Source organism: Prionailurus viverrinus, chromosome D1 (assembly GCF_022837055.1).
Source record: "Prionailurus viverrinus isolate Anna chromosome D1, UM_Priviv_1.0, whole genome shotgun sequence".
Taxonomy (NCBI): domain Eukaryota; kingdom Metazoa; phylum Chordata; class Mammalia; order Carnivora; family Felidae; genus Prionailurus; species Prionailurus viverrinus.
This window is the reverse complement of record NC_062570.1, coordinates 96,147,670-96,166,424: the sequence shown is the minus strand read 5'-3', so window position 1 is coordinate 96,166,424 and position 18,755 is coordinate 96,147,670. Positions and strand designations below refer to the sequence as shown.

General features: G+C 36.4%; 1 protein-coding gene and 1 long non-coding RNA gene across 3 annotated transcripts in view; one reads left to right on the top strand and one right to left on the bottom strand.

Moving 5' to 3' along the window:
- Nucleotides 1-18,755, bottom strand: part of TTC17 (tetratricopeptide repeat domain 17) — a 127,510-nt gene that overhangs the window by 88,092 nt on the left and 20,663 nt on the right. For both annotated transcript variants that reach the window (XM_047877449.1, XM_047877448.1), the window contains exons 2-10: nucleotides 16,077-16,166; nucleotides 9,932-10,101; nucleotides 9,170-9,281; nucleotides 8,786-8,917; nucleotides 6,348-6,457; nucleotides 5,245-5,389; nucleotides 4,648-4,787; nucleotides 3,076-3,236; nucleotides 1,277-1,389 (exon numbers count right to left, since the gene is read on the bottom strand). In XM_047877449.1, coding sequence (XP_047733405.1) covers nucleotides 1,277-1,389; nucleotides 3,076-3,236; nucleotides 4,648-4,787; nucleotides 5,245-5,389; nucleotides 6,348-6,457; nucleotides 8,786-8,917; nucleotides 9,170-9,281; nucleotides 9,932-10,101; nucleotides 16,077-16,166 — 1,173 coding nt within the window. The remainder of the gene's footprint in view (nucleotides 1-1,276; nucleotides 1,390-3,075; nucleotides 3,237-4,647; nucleotides 4,788-5,244; nucleotides 5,390-6,347; nucleotides 6,458-8,785; nucleotides 8,918-9,169; nucleotides 9,282-9,931; nucleotides 10,102-16,076; nucleotides 16,167-18,755) is intronic.
- Nucleotides 9,253-16,112, top strand: LOC125176271 (uncharacterized). The gene is made up of 3 exons (XR_007156197.1): nucleotides 9,253-9,319; nucleotides 11,500-11,565; nucleotides 16,023-16,112. It is a non-coding gene; the product is annotated as an uncharacterized LOC125176271 (long non-coding RNA).

Here is an 18,755-nt window from a genome sequence, read left to right as displayed (position 1 = left end):
AATGTTTGATATTCTTACAGGATACCACAGCTTCTGTTTATTTCTAAAACCTTGTTAGATAAGAAAATGGGACCAGTATGGGAGGGAGTAGAAAAGAATGGATTCTTTCACTATATAGTGGAGATGTAACCTATGGATATATAAGACTGAACGCTACACTGATACAGGGGAGTCTTCCAATGGTATGTCCCCAAAGTTACCTGGGTTTTAGTCTATTTCATTTATAAATATTCCCTTTTTTCCCCTTAAAATAATGCTTGGATTCAAGGCTGGGAGCTATAATCTCAGAGGTGTAAGTCTTATCGTCCTTTGAGAATAAAACCTGGGATACTGCTAGCACCTACTTGACAAATCACAGGAAGCTTGTGGTCCCTATACTACTTCTCCCCTAAATGGCCTCTTAATTTTTGCTTCTTTTTTTCAATGAGGTCTGGAGTTTTTCAGATTAAAGTGTATTAATTCTTCACAGTTTGTCTTCCCCTAGAAGCTGTTTTAATCTTTTAATTATTTAACTGCTTCTCTCTGGAAATTCCTAGATCTATGATTAAAGACATGATAAGATTTTGATAGGATAAAATAACGTGTTACTTTATTCCCAACATCCTTGTGGATGATACTTGGAACTCTGGTTGTGTTTGCTATCTATAACAGCACCAATTAGATGCTATTTGGAATCATTATAATTATGTATTATTTTTTCCCAATTAGATAGGCTAGGATTGTATGTGTGTGTATGACTACACATATATGTATGCATATAAGTACACGTATACGTATGGATATACATAGAAACAGAAACAGAAAGAGAAAACACACATGCATGTAGAAATACGGCTTAATAAAAATTTTCTATTGATAATGGTCATTTTGTTAAAGTTTTTAGTTGAAGCAACATAACTGGACTGATGACTTCAGGAAAGACCACAGCTACTCTTTCCCAAATTTTAAATTACTAGTATTACTCCAATAAGTTAAACGGGGGAGATGAAGGCTTTGAGTTAAATACTAATAACAATCCAATGAAGCTCTCATGGTAAAGGAGAAAAGAAATAAAGACACACGAATAGACATTACAGCTAGTACTTGGGGGATCTGGAAATGTCATGCATGAAGCAAATGAGTATTATCTATAAAATCTGACTTCATAAACATACTCAAACCTTAAATTATTCACAAATTTTCAGGATCGAATATACAAGGAATCAAGCGTCAGGGGAAGCAATATTACTCTTAGATATGCAAAGTTATAAGAACTAGAAGAGACCAAGAAAAAGACCTGAACATAGTCCACATTTTCAAAAATGTCTCCACGATGGTAGCGCACAGGTTGGTCCCACTGGCAGTGTAAACTATGCTGCTGGTTGACCAGCCGGCATATCTGATGATTTCCTGGAATAAGAAAGGAAATTACCATTGTGGAGAAAGATCAGCAATGCCAACATGGTTTCCTCAGTCTAAGCCATTTGGTGTCAGTGCCTGGTAGAGTACCTACACAGGGTGTGCTTACACAGGGAAACTAATGGTTAACTAAATTAAATCATTCTAAAGAAGGGTGTTTCTCCACCTGTAAAAACAAAGGGGCTAAATCACCAAAGTATCTTGTGGCAATTACATTCTATGGCTGTAAAATCATTAATTACACTGTTTTAAGGGACTTTTGCCATCTCTCTGGAGACAGTCTGCTTTATCTACTTCATATTTTTGTTTTAAATTTATATGTTTAAGAGCTCTGGTTGTATTGCAGTACAGAGCAAGCAGTAAATAACCCCAAGGACTGAACATACTCCTTACACGCAAAAAAGCAAAGAAAACTTGTTAGATGGACTGTATAATGGACTTTAAATGGTCACAGCTAAGGTTTAAAGATTAAGAGGCCTCCCAGATCAATATATTTATCAAGGGAGAAGTATATAATGTAAGGGATTCTATTAATTTATTCTTTGGTGTCTAGCTGTTAGATCTACTCCCAATGGGTTTTATCAAAAATGAGACATTCTGGATATAACCAAGTCACTGATATCCTGTCAACCCAAGTGCCCTTAAGACAGTGGATCTATTGGGTCATGGGCTTTAAGAAGTTTTTGTTTTGTGTTTCAAATAACTCATTTTTTTAAGTTTGTTTGTTTATTTATTTATTTATTTATTTATTTATTTATTTAGAGAGACACCATGCATGCGGACACACGCAGGCATGAGCATTCATGGGGGAGGGGCAGGGCAGAGAGAGATAGGGGGAGAGAGAATCCCAAGCAGGTTCCACACAGTTAGTACAGAGCCTGATGAGGGACTCAAAATCACAAACCCTGAGATCATGACCTGAGCCGAAATCAAGAGTTGGATGCTCAACCGACTGAACCACCTAGGTGCCCCTGGACTCTAAGAAGTTTTAATAAAATCTATATGCCCTCTTCCCAGGAAAAAAAAAAAAAATTGTGCACACACACATTACTGCATATAATTTTGGGGAGGATTTAGAACCTCCTGAAACTAACCAGGTTAAGAATTCATGCTTGAGACAAATACCAGTCTAAAATCTTTTAAAATAAAATACTTGTTTTTAAGGGAGCAAGAAAATAAGAGTTAGTTTGTGTTGGCTGGAGTGTGTGGATGCTTTGTTTCTAGGGTGTGTCTGGCTTGTGTTTACTTGATATATGGCCCGGGCCACATTACTCACAGTGTTTTCAGACCAGCAGCAACAGGCATCCAATAGGAGGAGCTTGTTAGAAATACAGAATCTTCAGTCCTACCTCAGACCTACTGATCAGAACCTGCATTTCAAAAAGATCTCCAAGAGACTGGCATGCACTTGGCCAAACAACTGTTGTTAAGACTTCTAGGATCTAAAAAATTTTTTACAATAAAACGTGCATTTTAAAAAAGCTAGAGACCAGCTTTTTTGGAAACCAGCTCCCCAGGTCTGTTGGTATACCCACTATGAGGACTCACTTTTAAGACTGAGGGGAGTTGTAAACCACAACTTTATACTACTTTAAGGCTACACAAAAGTTATGAACGTAGAACATGCTAGAAGTGAACTTCCTAACCTGTCTTCAATGATTTGGAATCAATACTTACCTAATTGTGCCTCTTTTGCCATCTGTGTCTCATGGATGATATTTCTTAAGATTTGCTCCTCCTGAATCAGCTTATGTTTCTCTAGGATCTCCTGCTGTCTCAAGTAGTGGTCATGCTGTTTTTGGTATTCTTTCAACTCATTCAGTGTTCGCTGGAGGGATCTTAACATTTTCAACACCAGGAAAAAGTTATAGAGCTTTAAAATTGAATTTTTAAACACACTTACTGCATAGATTTTGTGGTCATCAGCAATGATTACTATTTTCTTTAAAAAAATTTTTTTTTCCTTTTAACCTACAACCACTGTACCACAAGTTCAAAATAATGGGGTAAAATAAACCTGTCGTTTGTTAACTTGGGGGTAAAAAAGATGGATGCAAAATTCTTCCCCTTAAGTACAACTATCCTGACTTTAAATGGTGTGTTGGGATGGTTCAGGTACCCAAAAGATATAAAACAATATACTGTAACATTTTACATCTCAACAACTATTTGCCTCCACAAAGTGTGTGTTAGTTCCACTGACATTCAAAGCCTCCTTACCATCTTTTCTTTTGATTCTGCGTAAAGACAAGGTTAACAGAAAAGGCCAACAGTACCTAGCCCTTGAACTCTAGCTCCCTGGGTTTGTGATTTTGGGAAAAACCATAGAAGTCTGGCTTAGAAAGGAATATTTTCTACCACCTGGTATCAATAGATCAGCTGCCTGATTATTTTTAGCCATAAAATCCTTTCTACCCATTACATTGTAACATACGGAGATTTAGGAGCTGTACAGACTGTGCTTACACAGAGAACCAATTCACTCAGCCAGGACAAGTTCTGATCAGGTGTAACAGAAGTCAGGTATAAACAAGTAAGTGGTCATTCCTTCCTTTTCACCACATTATGCTTTAAATTGACTGGGAAATAACCAAATACAGTAATCTAAGGAGTTCCAAATGTCCATTTAGTTCTCTGATAATCAAAGTAGCCTCAATGTTCTCTTTCATAAGAGAAGAACAATTCACTTTGAGTTATGTGAAGTTTCCTAACTGGCCCTACTATTTATGGAATCAAATACATTTTTTAAATTAAGCATACTGCAAGGGCCAACTACAACAGAATTTCATTACTGTACAATTTATAGAAATCTGATTAAAATATGCACCAAATAATGTTTCTCAACATCACTTAACTAACTTAACAATAACCCAACAAGGCAGCTAAAGGGGAGAAAGATCAAATATAGCACATGCAAGTGATTTTACTGACAATGCATTCTATGGAAATGAAAACATAATAGAGTTAGTGTTCAAGAGCACCCCAATCCATCTGACTTCATAAAAGCAATCGATGGTCAGAAGTGTAAAGATCTAAAATGACAGAATTTACGGCAAAGATTCTCTAGTTCCTGGAATCCATGCTATTAAAGACTCCTCTGAATTGTGCTGAGCTTCCTACACCTAGAGAAAAGGGACAGGACTAGCAGTAATGAAGAGGTTTTTCTTAATTCTAATGAACAAATTAACACTGACATCACCCTACACAGGTCTAACTTAGGGCTTCAGGGAAATTGTCTTTTCCAATTACCTATGTTGAGCTTCCAATTTCTGCTCGAGTTTTTGCTGACACAGGACAGCATGCTTCCTCTTTATAGCTTGCTCAAACCCAGGTTTGGCTTGCAAAGCATGGTCATAACAGAGCACTGAGTGGTTATACTCCCCCAGCATCTGAAGAGACAAAAACAAACACACACACACACACACACACAAGGAAAAACGTCAGCCACGGCCTGGCTGGATCTGTCCAAATCTCCTAATGATTTATGAGCTCACACTTACATCTTACTCTACAGTGAACGTTATTTTTGATCAGTGACTAAATCTACAACATAAGATATGGTATAAGATAACTAGAAAGTATAACTAGCTTAAGAGGTGCACTCTGCAGGAATTTAATATTACTATCAATTTAATTATTTTTCTTTTTTGTCAAGAGGCTAAGACAATTATGATACATTATTGTGTTGAGGTTTTTCATCCTAATTTCTTCATTTCCATTCCCTTTTTCTTGTTCAGACCAAAAGAGGAAGGAAAAAAGGTAATTTTTAACTGGAAATAAATTATTTAAAAAAGAAAGGAAAAGAGCAACTGGTTTGGCTCATGAAAACAAAAACGTTGTATTTACTGCGTATATGTTTCCCAAAGTATAATAGCTGGTGAAGAAGTCACTGTCATCCAGAGCTGCATGGACCACAACAGCAGCATCTGCAGAGAAGTGAGCTCTGTGCAGAACATTTGCCAAGTTGACCAGGGCAATGTCTTTATTGTGCCTAAAAGAGAAGAAGAGGCGTAATTAGACGTTAGGAAAGAAGCATGTGCTCTATATGATTACATAACTACTTGACAAGGGAAAATTACATCTGAAGTTATTGAACTTAACTTTGAGTATACCAATAGATGGAGAAAATAACTTAAGAAAATCATATTGTTTCATTTTTACATAACTGATGGTGCTTATTCAATCTGATAGCTACAAATTTTGCCACAAAAATAAGGTCTTGCAGACATTTTATGATTTTAAAATATATTTAGGGCTTATTATTTGTTTTGAGAAAAATTTAATTTATGCTAATTCCTCCAGGCAAGTTTCTTATATTCAAGTCTCAAGTGAATCAGAGCGTGTCTATATTATATATTTTTTCCTTAATGGAAATTAGAAGAACATTATTAAACTTTGCATTTTGAACTCTGAACAAATAATGTATTTGAACCTTGAGCTTTTTGACACTGGTCTTTTTTTTTTTTTTTTTTTTTTTTTTGTGATGGGACTAAATTCTTTGAACAGGGATAGAGGAGAGTGTTAAGTACAAAAGAATGCTTCTTCATACTGTTTTCTTATGCATTGTTTCTTTTTTTTTTTTTTTTTTTTTTTTTTTTTTTTTTTAAATGATCCCTCCCTTCTCTGAAGGAGGATTCCCATTTTATTTTTTTTTTTTTTTTAATTTTTTTTTTTTTAACGTTTATTTATTTTTGGGACAGAGAGAGACAGAGCATGAACGGGGGAGGGGCAGAGAGAGAGGGAGACACAGAATTGGAAACAGGCTCCAGGCTCTGAGCCATCAGCCCAGAGCCCGACGCGGGGCTCGAACTCACAGACCGCGAGATCGTGACCTGGCTGAAGCCGGACGCTTAACCGACTGCGCCACCCAGGCGCCCCTTATGCATTGTTTCTTTAACAGTCCTGAGTTATGTGGAGACTCAGGCAGTCCAGAAAGGGAGAAACCTTACCTGGAAGAGAAGTGAAGTGCTCGCATGGCACATTCCACTACCTGATATGGCTCATTCTTTATTCTCCAGTAAAATGACGCCATGTTATACAGTACCCATGAGGAAGAATTCTAGAGATGAAACAAATAAAATGACAATCAAACACAACTCGACACACTTTCTTCGACTTAGAATGTTCAAAGTGAGCACCTTTACTATTCTGTCTCTTCTGAAACTTCATATGAAGAAGAACATGACATTACAGCAGTGATAAAGCAGGGGACAAAGGACAAATAAACTACACCTGCCAAAAAAGCCTCCTGATCATCATCAGGAGCAAAGTGCATTAAGGTGTCATCTCCACAGAGAGACTATTCAACTCCAAATTATCACTCCAAAGGGTGAATTATGCTGAAAGCCCGCCAACCGGCCCCAACTTGTTGGTTCCTATTTCAGGATTTCAGAAGTTAGGACCTAACCTACTTAGAAATGCCAGTTGTTCTAATGTGAAATTCCTGAAGTTAACAAATTTAATATCTGAATGAAGGTACATATGTAAGCAAATGACAAGCTTATGCTTTTGTAAAAGATGAATTTTTTTTTAAAGATTTTTTATTTTCAAGTAATGTCTACACCCAATGCGGGGCTTGAACCCACAGTCACAAGATCAAGAGTCACATGCTTTACCAAATGAGCCAGCCAGGTGCCCCTTTTATTTCGTTCTTTAGTCATGTGTGTTCACAATGTAATGCAAACCAATACTGCTAAAAAATTATGTCTTCAGTACAGAGTAATAAGTGGATCAGTTACTGAAGTTAAACAGAAATTCCGATTCCTTCTGTGGCTTGGATTTTCGTCTCATAACATATCCTAAATTTTAACCACACAGAGGTCAAAATACTATACTGGACCACTACAAACAATTCAGTGTAAATAAGTTTAAGCCCATGTAAAGAAAATTCAAACTCAGCAGTGCAAAACTGTCAAATTAAGTTTTTTAAAACAGTCATAAAGTTTAAGATAAACAGAAACATACATATGACACCCATTGTTTAATATCTTTAATATATAAAGAGGTCCTAAGAAATCTAAAAAGAAAGACAAAAATGCATGAGAAAATGGGCCAAAAACATGAACAGACAATTCAGAAATAGGAAACAATGGCTAATAATCAAAGAATAGAAATAAAAGAGACAGAAATTTTCCTTTTACAAATTGGCACAGATTAAATAGAATGCCAACATTCACGGTTGGCTACACTGTATAATAACTTCAGATATTAACTGTAGAAAAGTTAGGTACGTACAGCATTTCTGAGGGACAGTATGACAACATTTATATAAAGGGCCTTAAAAATATGATTACACTTTGATGCCCAAAATTCCACTATTAAAAATTTATTTTATGAAAATAAGTGTTTTAACTATAAAGGTGCATAAAAATAAAGATCCAGAAGATTTTATTATAAAACACTAATTAACTGAGGTTTTTTTCATTCTCTTTTATAGACTTTTATAAACTCTGAATTTTTTTATAATGACAAATTGTTTTCTCTTAAAAATAGTTATTTAAAAAGTAGTTGTTTTGGGGCGCCTGGGTGGCGCAGTCGGTTAAGCGTCCGACTTCAGCCAGGTCACGATCTCGCGGTCCGTGAGTTCGAGCCCCGCGTCGGGCTCTGGGCTGATGGCTCGGAGCCTGGAGCCTGTTTCCGATTCTGTGTCTCCCTCTCTCTCTGCCCCTCCCCCGTTCATGCTCTGTCTCGCTCTGTCCCAAAAATAAATTAAAAACGTTGAAAGAAAAAAATTAAAAAAAAAAAAAAAAAGTAGTTGTTTTTGCGGTGCCTGTGTGGCTCAGTCAGTTAAGCACCTTAAGTCATGATATCCCATCTCATGAGTTCGAGCCCTGCATCTGGCTCTGTGCTGACAGCTCAGAGCCAAGAGCCTGCTTCAGATTCTGTGTCTCCATCTCTTTGCCCCTCCCCAGCTCACGCGCTCTCTAAAATAAATACACATTAAAAAAAATTTTTTTAAAGTAGTTATTTTGGGGGTGCTTAGTCTCTCTTCCCCTTGCCCGCTTGCATGCACTCTCTCTCTCTAAGTAAATAAAAAACATTAAAAAAAAAATCTTTAAAATAAAAAAAAAATCACTCTCTAGACAAAAACAATCTAGGCAGGTTATTTTCTGAGAACAAAAGACCTTCTGTGAGCACAGTCTCTGGCTTTTTCTTTTTTTCTTTTTTAATTTTTTTAAACATTTTTATTTATTTTTGAGCGGGGGAAGGGCAGAGAGAGACGGAGACACAAAATCCGAAGCAGGCTCCAGGCTTCGAGCTGTCAGCACAGAAACTGACGCGGGGCTCGAACCCACAAACTATGAGATCATGACCTGAGCCGAAGTCAGACGCTCAACTGACTGAGCCACCCAGGCACCCCTGACTCTTTCAATCACTGATGACTTACCTTCTGTAGGCCTTCATGAATGAGGTGGCCTATGTCATCTATACTTCTTCCTAGTCGTTTAGATAAATATGTGAAGATTGGATCTTCTTTAGGTAATAGAGGTGCAGAAAGATTAACTCTCTCTTGTACACCCTGAAGAAAAGAAGAAAAAAAGTGAAAAAAAACTAAAACAAAACAGAAAAAGGAGATCATAAGACAAAAGCTCACAAGTAACTCAGTATCTTAATGCATTTATTTTAAAGGCATATTAAGAAATAGGAGATATTTGTAAAATTATAAAGCTGTTTGAAAGAGGAGGAGAAGAAATATAAAGACTATTTACAAGCAAGAGAGTAAATTACAGAAAAAAATGTAGAAAACAAGATCCTAAATCTCTCTACTTACTCGCAGGTGCTGAAAAGCATGTATACTATATGGAAGTTCTAGAATTTTGGTACAATCAGGTTGCTCAGGGTCTGGAGGGACAGGAGATTCTGTGTCGATATAATCTTCAGGGCTAAAATTAAGAAGCCGGCAGCAATGAATGAATGAAAGGTGAAAAAATGTCTAATTTTCCCCTAATGGAACCATATTTTCATAGCATCTCTACTTTACAACCAATATTAGTCAACATTCAACCTTATTCACATTGCTACTGCTGGAGTCAATATTTTGAGAGTTCAACTTAAAGGAGATAATTCGAGAGTTAGAAAATAGTAGGTGTATCAAAGAATGTTAAGATCATGGGACTGTTTTAAAAGCTTTTTACAATTCTTTCTAGAAATATTAAACCACTTTACACTTCTATTGACAGCCTCTCTACATTTTTACCAGTTACTGATTTTTAAATATTTTTTTCCAGTTTGATAGGTGAAAACAATTTAAATGGTTTAATTTGTACTTATTTGATCCTTACTGAGAAATATGTTTTCCACATGTTTATGGACCATTTGTATTTCTTTTGCTATAAACTGTTCAATCTTCTACTGTAGTATTCAACATTTTAAGTCAATCTTTAAGAATTCTATATGTGAGTTATTTTGAAATTTCCAATTTCAATAAACTCATTCGTGATTGAAGCTTATTCTCATTAGATACTTTACTGATTTGAGAAAGTTCTGTTCGGGAACACGTTAATTTTATTTTTGGAGAGAGATTTTCTTTTACCTGATGTCTTTGCTTTCCAAAGTTATGTATGTGCCATCATAGAGATCCAGGTCTCCTAAGGGCACCTTGGCTTTGATGCAGTCTGGATCTTCTTTATTATGTCTCTGTTCCAGTCCTGTATCTCTGTCCTCATTCTCTTCTATGTGAATTTTTTGAGCAACTAATTGCTTCTGTTGAGAAGACAATAAGAACATAATGAATTTTTCTGTTATTTCAGTCTAGATACCACATAAGAGGAGAATTTAATGTGTTGAAGTTAGAATCCTCTATACAGACAAGGATTCTGAGCACACTAGTGCCCCCTTATCTGCAGAAGTATGTTCTAAGATTCCCAGTGGATACCCCAAACTGTGAACAGTACCAACCTTATATATGTTATGTTTTTTCCCATACATATATACCTATAATAAAGTTTAATGTATAAATTAAGCACAGTAACAGATAACAATAACTAATAATAAAATGCAAGTTATAACAACATACTGTAATAAAAGTTATGTGAACGTAGTCTCTCAAAGTATCTTCTTGTAGTGTATTCATCCTCATGATAATGTGAGATAATAAAATGCCTACATGGTAAGATGAAGTGAGGTGAACAACGTACGCACTGTGACACAGTGTTAGACTATTAGTGACCTTCTGACGATAGGTCAGGAGGAGGATCATCTGCTTCTGGACCACAGTTAATTCATGGGTAACTGAAACCACAGAAAGTAAAACTGTGGATAAAGGGGGATTAATTAGTTGACAACTAAATAAGCATCTCTAAACAGGTATTCATGGACAGAAAGTAACAGAAAATGACATTCACACTAATGGCACCTGAATACCTCCATAATATATCTGACCACCTATGAAACTGCATCTATTGGAGTGCTGGCTGGCTCAGTTGGTAGAGTGTACAGCTCTTGATCTCAGGGATGGGAGTTCAAGCCCCACACTGGGTGTGGAGCCTACTTTAAAATAAAAACTCGGGGCACCTGGATGGCTCAGTCCGTTAAGCATCTGACTTCGGCTCAGGTCACGATCTTAGAGTTCATGAATTCCAGCCCTGCGTCGGGCGCTCTGCTGACAGCGTAGAGCCTGGAGCCTGCTTCGGATTCTGTGTCTCCTCTCTCTCTGCCCCTCCCCCACTCATACTCTGTCTCTCTCAAAAATAAGTAAAAAAAATAATGGGTATGAAATGTTTTAATTATTGGAGTAGACTGTATTACTATTAATGAACTTGTGGCCTTACAAAGGACTCCTTACAAAGGACTCCTTACAAAGGACTCTACACCATTGTTCTGCTGGACTCATATGTGGCCAGTATGACTATTTTGACAAATGTAACATGAGAGGTGCCATTAAATCCTCTGGAGGGAAGCATTTTTACAGCCAGTGTATGTTCTTTTCCCTCAGGTACTGAGAACAGCAATATTCCAGACAGTAGCTGTTCTGCCATCTTGAGTTCTGGCTTTTGGACCAGAGTGACATTTAAAATGATCTTATTGTTTTAAACCATTAAGATTACTGGGATGTTACTAAATGATGTTTCCACTTACTCCCTCCCCACTCTCCTCCTGTAGGTAAACTATACTATACTGCCCTATGACTTCAAGCTTGGCCATGTGACTTGATCTGGACAATGGAACGTGAGTAGAATTTTTTTTTTTTTTTACTTTTTTTATTTTAAGAGAGAGAGACAGCATGAGTGAGGGCAGAGAGAGAGGGAGAGAATCTCAACTAGGTTCTGCACTGTTAGAGCAGAGCCCAACATGGGGCTCAGATCATGAAATGAGCTGAAATCAAGAGTTAGATACTCAACCGACTAAGCCATCCAGGTGCCCCAAAATGATGTCACTTCTAAGTAGAAAGTTTAAACAGGCTTGTATATTTGGTTAGTCTTCCTTGAGCCTCCACCTTCCTCTGTGAAACAGCACTGAGATTTTTGGGAATGTTTGTTGCCAATGCAAAAGTTGACACACATTGCAAAATTTAGACTATCTTAACTAATGCAATCCTTAATGTGATTAAACATATTTTCAAATATTTATGAGATATTTTGTAGCTTGATTAAGTCTGCCTATTTTTCCCTAGTGATTCTTCACTGATTTGTAGACATTTGTGAAGAGTGATTCTGTAAACTCATTCTTCAGTTATTCTCCCAGCTTATAACTTATGTTTTAATTTTGTTCATGGTGTCACTTGCGAGACAATTTTAAGATGGACAAAACTATCAATTAATTTTCTTAATTGTGATTTGTGTTATTTAAGGAGCCCTTCTTTATCCCAATGTCATAAACATATTAATATATTCTTAAGTTTTAAAGCTTTACTTTTTCACATTTAGTGCTATTGTCTGAACATTTGTGTCCCTTCCACCCTTAAAAATTTATATGTTGAAATCATAACCCCTGAAAATGGTATTAGGATGTGGAGCTTTTCAGAGGTGCTTAGGTCATGAGGTTGCTGTCCATGGAAAATAGAATTTTGCACTAATATTCATGTGGTAGCAAAACCTGATGAAAAGCCATTTTATACTTTTTATCCTCTTGGTGTGAATATTCACACATTTCTCTAAAGAAATATTAATGTCTTTGAATATGGAGTTTGGGACCAGAACCTGCTGGCAGTACAATGTAATACTAGATATCTGTACCTATAACAGTTCTAAAAGAAAAAAAAAAAAAAGTAAAAAGCTGTATTCTAAGCATATATAGCCCTGGTGATTTCAGATGAGGGACGGTGAATTTGTATAAATACTGCCATCACAGCTTTTTTCTGCTTAGTATTTACATAGTGAAAACTTTTTCCATCCATTTATCACCACACTGGCTTTGTGTTAGGTGTATTTCTTACACGTCCCATACAGCTGGACTAAGTAAGAAATCCAATCTGATAGTCTGAGTTTCAATCAGCAAGTTTAATCTGATATATTTACTGTGATTGCTGATCTATCTGAATTTATTTTAAACATGTTATTTTGGATTTTCTGTTAAATTTTTTTTTTTTTAAGATTATTGAAGTGTAGCTGACACAAAATGTTGTATTAGTTTCAGGTATGTTTATCATTCTTTTTCTTTGCTGCTGTTTTCTCTTTTCCTGCCTGTCATGTGCTTGTCAACACTTTCTATGTTCCCTCCTCTCCTCCTGTATTTTCTCTTAACTGTAGGTTTGGAAACTACAGATTGCAGTTCCATTATTTTAGTCCTTGCCTCTACTTTATTTTTGGTTAAGTTTTTCATCAGTAAATATTTTAATGTATTTCTGAAAGATACTCCTTAAATACAGTTTGTTTGGGTGCCCGGGTGGCTCAGTTGGTTGAGTGTCTGACTCCTGATTTCGGTTCAGGTCATGATCCCAATGCTGTGGGATTAAGCCCCACATCATGCTCCATGCTGGGCACGGAGCCTGCTTAAGATTTTCTCTCCCTCTCCCGCTGCCGTTCCTTTGCTCCTGCTCTCTCTCTCTGGAACACACACACACACACACACACACACACACACACACTCACGCACACACACAAAACACACAAAAAAATCTCTTTAAAAAAAAAAGGGAGGGTGCCTGGATGGCTCAGTGGGTTATATCCAAGTCTTGGTTTCCGCTCAGGTCATGATCCTGGGGTGGTGGGATTAAGCCCTCCTTTGAGCTCTGCGCTGGGTGTGGAGGCTGGTTAAGATTCTCTCTCCCCACCCCCTCCACTCTGCTCCTTCCCCTGCTCGTGCTCTCTCTCTCAAATAAAAAATAAATAAAACAAAGAACTTAAAATAAATAAATAAATAAATAAATAAATAAATAAATAAATAAAAATACAGTTTGTTTGAATCAAAATCCAATGAGACCCACACACTGCAATGGCTGATTTGTCTATAAATCTGTTAATCTACTGGTAATTCCTCCAGTTCCCCTCCCCACCTTTTTTAATCTTTATAATTTGTTTAAAAAGATGGGTCATTTGTCCTGCAAAGCTTGCCACTCTATACGATTTTGTTGACTGCATCTCCTAGGTTCATTTCACGTGTCCCTTTCTTTATCTTGTACGTTTCCTAAATATTGACAGCAGGATCCAGGGGTTCTTAACTTTTTTGTGTCATAGACTTCTTTGGCAGGCTGATGAAATCTGCAGACTCCCTTCTCAGAATGATCTTTTAAATACATAAAAAATATAGAATGGCAAAGGAAATGTCATTGATAACAAATGACACTGGAAAATACAGTGGTTTGATTGAATTCCTATTTCTTTTGGCAAGACTACTTGAAAGGTAGCAAGACTCTTAATTTTTAGTATGTATGCCCGTAAGTTTTCCAACAGGATTTTGTTACTTTCACCTTCTCATAAACAGGACAGAAGAGTCTAACAAGCCTTAACTAATCACTGAACATACCTCAACACAACTACATATTAATTTAATCTAGTTTTACCTTTCAAAGCACAAAAAAATAATTAAATAAGGTTAGCCACTTCTTCATTAGTATTTTTACTCATCATTGTATATCCTACGCGTGTCTACTGGGTGTACTTTTCTTTTTTTTTTTTTTTTTTTTTTTTTTTTTTTTTTTAAATTTTTTTTTCAACGTTTATTTATTTTTGGGACAGAGAGAGACAGAGCATGAACGGGGGAGGGGCAGAGAGAGAGGGAGACACAGAATCAGAAACAGGCTCCAGGCTCCGAGCCATCAGCCCAGAGCCTGACGCGGGGCTCGAACTCACGGACCGCGAGATCGTGACCTGGCTGAAGTCGGACGCTTAACCGACTGCGCCACCCAGGCGCCCCGGGTGTACTTTTCTTTGTGCTGAAGTACATCTTTAATTTTCTTTAAAGTGAGAGTCTGGTAAATAAACTCTGTATGTCAGAAAACATCTTTGCTTTACCCTCACTCTTGATGATGGTTTAAAAGAACATCAAATTCTAGTTTGACTGGTTTTCCCCTTAGCACTTTGAGGTTATTCCTCCACTGTCCTCTGGCACCTTAAGAAGTTCATTTAGTTGTCACTACTTTGTAGAAAAATGATATTGTTTAGTGTCATGGCTTTAAGTCTACATTTCAGTGAATAACAAATTTTCATCTCCAGCCTGTACCTTAATCAAAAACTGATGGAGTCAACATTTTTCATTTTTGTTTTCATTGACATGATGAATGGCATTTTCCCCCTTCACATACTCTAAGTCTCCTCTTTATATCATACTGCCTCTTAAAAAAAAGAATGGAAATAAACATATACAATGTGTATATGCATTTGAAAATAAGAACTATTTTCTGCACCGATGCACTTCAAATTTGAACACTGTGTTTTAAAAAAAAAAACATATAAAGCTTCCAAGCACGAAGCTGTATAAATATACCTACTGTCTTATTCCCAGTTTTCCAAATAATTAATATTGTGTGTAATTAAGCAAAATCAGTTTATGGAAATCAAATGATAGAAACAAAAAGGTCAGATTTTATTAGCACCAATAGGTTTCAAGTTTTCAAGGTGCAAAGTGATTAACGCTTTCATCTCATCGTAAGAACACATAATAACAAGACCTTAGTTTTCCCTACTTGGAAATTAATAAAAATTACATTTTTATAGAGTATTGAAACCATTCTTCCTTTTTGTATATCACCCAAACTCTCCTTCTAAGCATATGTATAGAGACTGTTCCTTTTCATACTTGATGGAAAAACTTATACATGGAAACCCTGAATAAGGACAGGAGTCAAGAATCAAGCAAAACCCAAGTTAGTCTGTTTCTCTTACTATTGTTCAAATGTCCTCTAATTAGATGTTATTTTTAAAATCAGGATTTAAAGGTACTATATTCCGGGTGCCAAGGTGGCTCAGGCAGTTAAGCATCGGACTGGACTTCGGCTCAGGTCATGATCTCATGGTTTGTGGGTTTGAGCCCCACATCAGGCTAGGTGCTGACAGCTCAGAGCCTGGAGACTGCTTCGAATTCTGTCTCTTTCTCTGCCCCTCCCCAGCTCATGGTCTGTCTCTGTCTCTCAAAAATAAATAAAATGTTTTTTAAAAAGTTAAAAATGAAAGTAATATATTCCTATAAAACTGAGAAGAATTGAGCTTAAGAAATAATTCGCTCTCATTTTTCTTTGAATACAATAGCTCCCCATGAAATACAACAAGTTTCAGCTGCATATCACATGCCCATTGCCTCACCTCCAATTCTTTGAGGTAGTTAACGGTTGTTTCTTGTCTCATTAATATGACTAAGTCATGGGGATGCTTCAAGTTCATCGGCGAATCCACCTGCAAGCAAGTAAGTGATAAATAAAGCTCAGATTTCATTAACATTTGTTTGGATTCATATAAAGTTCCCTTTAATATGCTTTAAATTACTGTTCAACTACCACTATAATCAGTGTTAGGTGCTTACTAAAACCCAAGGACTATTTCAAAAGTGATCGCACATAAATTTCAGCAAAGAGAATATCATGTTCAATAGCTGTCCCTTGAATTCCAACTTGAAAGACTAAGCTTTTGAAGTGAGTATTCTAACTTGGTCAGTCATAGAAGAAATATGCGAGAAGAGAAGTATTTGGCAATGAGTGATAAAGTAAATTGCTTAAAAGATAATTCATGCTTGTAACAATAAAAAAGGAATTGTCTTGACAGAATATTCCATATCTGAACAGGTTTGGAGTAATAAAAGGAAAACACTAAAAGCACCTATTTTTGAAGGCTATTTGTAGAATCCATAAATAAAAGTTAATATAAAACAATCTTGAGATCTCTTATTTACAGCTCATGTTCTCTGGATCATAAACAAGTGACCATGTGGTTGAAGATGTAGGAAAAATGAGCCCTCCTATGCTAAAAGGAGGCTTATAAATTTGTTCTGGTTGAATGGAGGGTCATTTGACAACATGTATCAAAATGTTAAAAGTGCCTATCTTTTGATCTGGCAATATTAACTCTAGGAAAACTATCCTACAGACGTTATTAAGCAAATAGGCAAAAATATACACAAGGATAAAAAAATATATATATACACACACAACGAAGCTCACTACAACACTTTAAGCTGCCAAAAAAATTAGACACAACCTAAGCCCACCAATAAGAGAATGGGGAAATCCACAGTCGAAAATAGGATACAAAAAGACTAGACATACTGTCATGGGAGCATGTTCACAATGTATAATTAACTAAAAATAAAGAATATGTATACTATGATATTTTTAAGAAATTACGTGCATATATTTTTATAAATGTATACATGTTTCTACATGCACAAAACCAAGTAAGTTTACAGTGGTTTCTTTTGGGAAGTGGGATTAAGAAGAGAGGCACACTCTCTTTATTTATATTTGTACATTTTAAAACTGTTTATCATGTACACATATTACATTTATAATAAAGAAAAAAAACCACACACACACACACACACACACACACACACACACACACACACGGTTTTTGAATTCCAGAAAAATCTGACAGCGTTCTTGGTGCCTAAGGGATAAGATAAAGTTCCTGCTATCACATGGTGCTAGACTGGAGTTATCAAATTATATACAAGCTCTTCAGGAAGTTCCACTTTGAGAAAAAACTATCTTTTTGTAATCTTTAAGAAACTGGTATCAGCTCAACTAATTGAATTTAGAGCTAGCTTTTTAAGTGCAGAAGGTAGACTTACATAGATCTTGATGAATACAACGGCCTATTAAAAAAGATTTTAGGGGTGCCTGGGTGGCTCAGTTGGTTAAGTGTCCAACTCTTGATCTCAGCTCAGCTCATGATCTAACAGCTCATGAGATCGAGCCCCACATCGGATTCTACACCAACATTGGACAACGTGGAGCCTGCTTGGGATTTTCTCTCTCTCCCTTTCTGCCTCCACCCAACTCTCTCTCTCTCTCAAAATAAATAAATAAATAAACAAACAATCTAAAAAATATTTTAAAAGAAGAAATAAGAACAACATGAAATAGGGGTGCCTGGGTGGCTCAGTTGGTTAAGGGTCTGACTCTTGATTTTGGCTCAGGTCATGATCTCACTGTTTTGTGGGTTCAAGCCCTACATCGAGCTCTGCGCTGATCCTGCAGAGCCTGCTTGGGATTCTCAACCTCTCTCTTTCTCTCTGGCCTTCCCCTGCTAGTGATCTCTCTACTCTCTCAAAATAAATAAGTAAATTTTTAAAAATTAAAAAAAAAACAACATGAAATAAAGTTGGATGCTTGCTTTAATAATATGCATTAAATTGGACAATGTTAAGTGACTACAGATAAAACTCATCTGCCCTTGCTCATTCTATCATTTCAGAGGTGCCAGAGGAAAAACAGACGCTAGTCCAGAATAACTTCCCTTGTAATTATCTGGATGTATAATTATTATTGTATCATTATGGATAATCATTGCCCATGGTCTTGCTTTTAAGATGAGATTCATTCACTGCTTCCCCTGGCCTTTCCACTATATTGGAGTTTATATCAAAACTGCACTCTGTACTTAAAAGGCACTAAAAATATAATAGCAAGTCCTATAGTACTTGACCACCTGAGACGTAAATCTCCTCTATCAATCAAAGCTAACAAAAGCCTGCAAGCAAAACGTTAGGTTTATCTCAATAAGACATAGAAAATTTTGCTTCTCTTTAGAAGTATTTGAACATATTCCCAACAGTCAAATGCATATAGGGCAGGGAAAGCTACTATATAATGGATTGAATATGGACTGATTTAACTCCCAAGGCCCATCAACCTTTTTTAATGACATTGTGATATATTATTTGTGATACATTATAGGACACCAAAATTTTTACAGAAGAAAATGTAAAAGCTATAGCCAGTGGTCAGAGTGCAAAAGAGCTTTACATAAGGAGGCCAGAGAAAATCT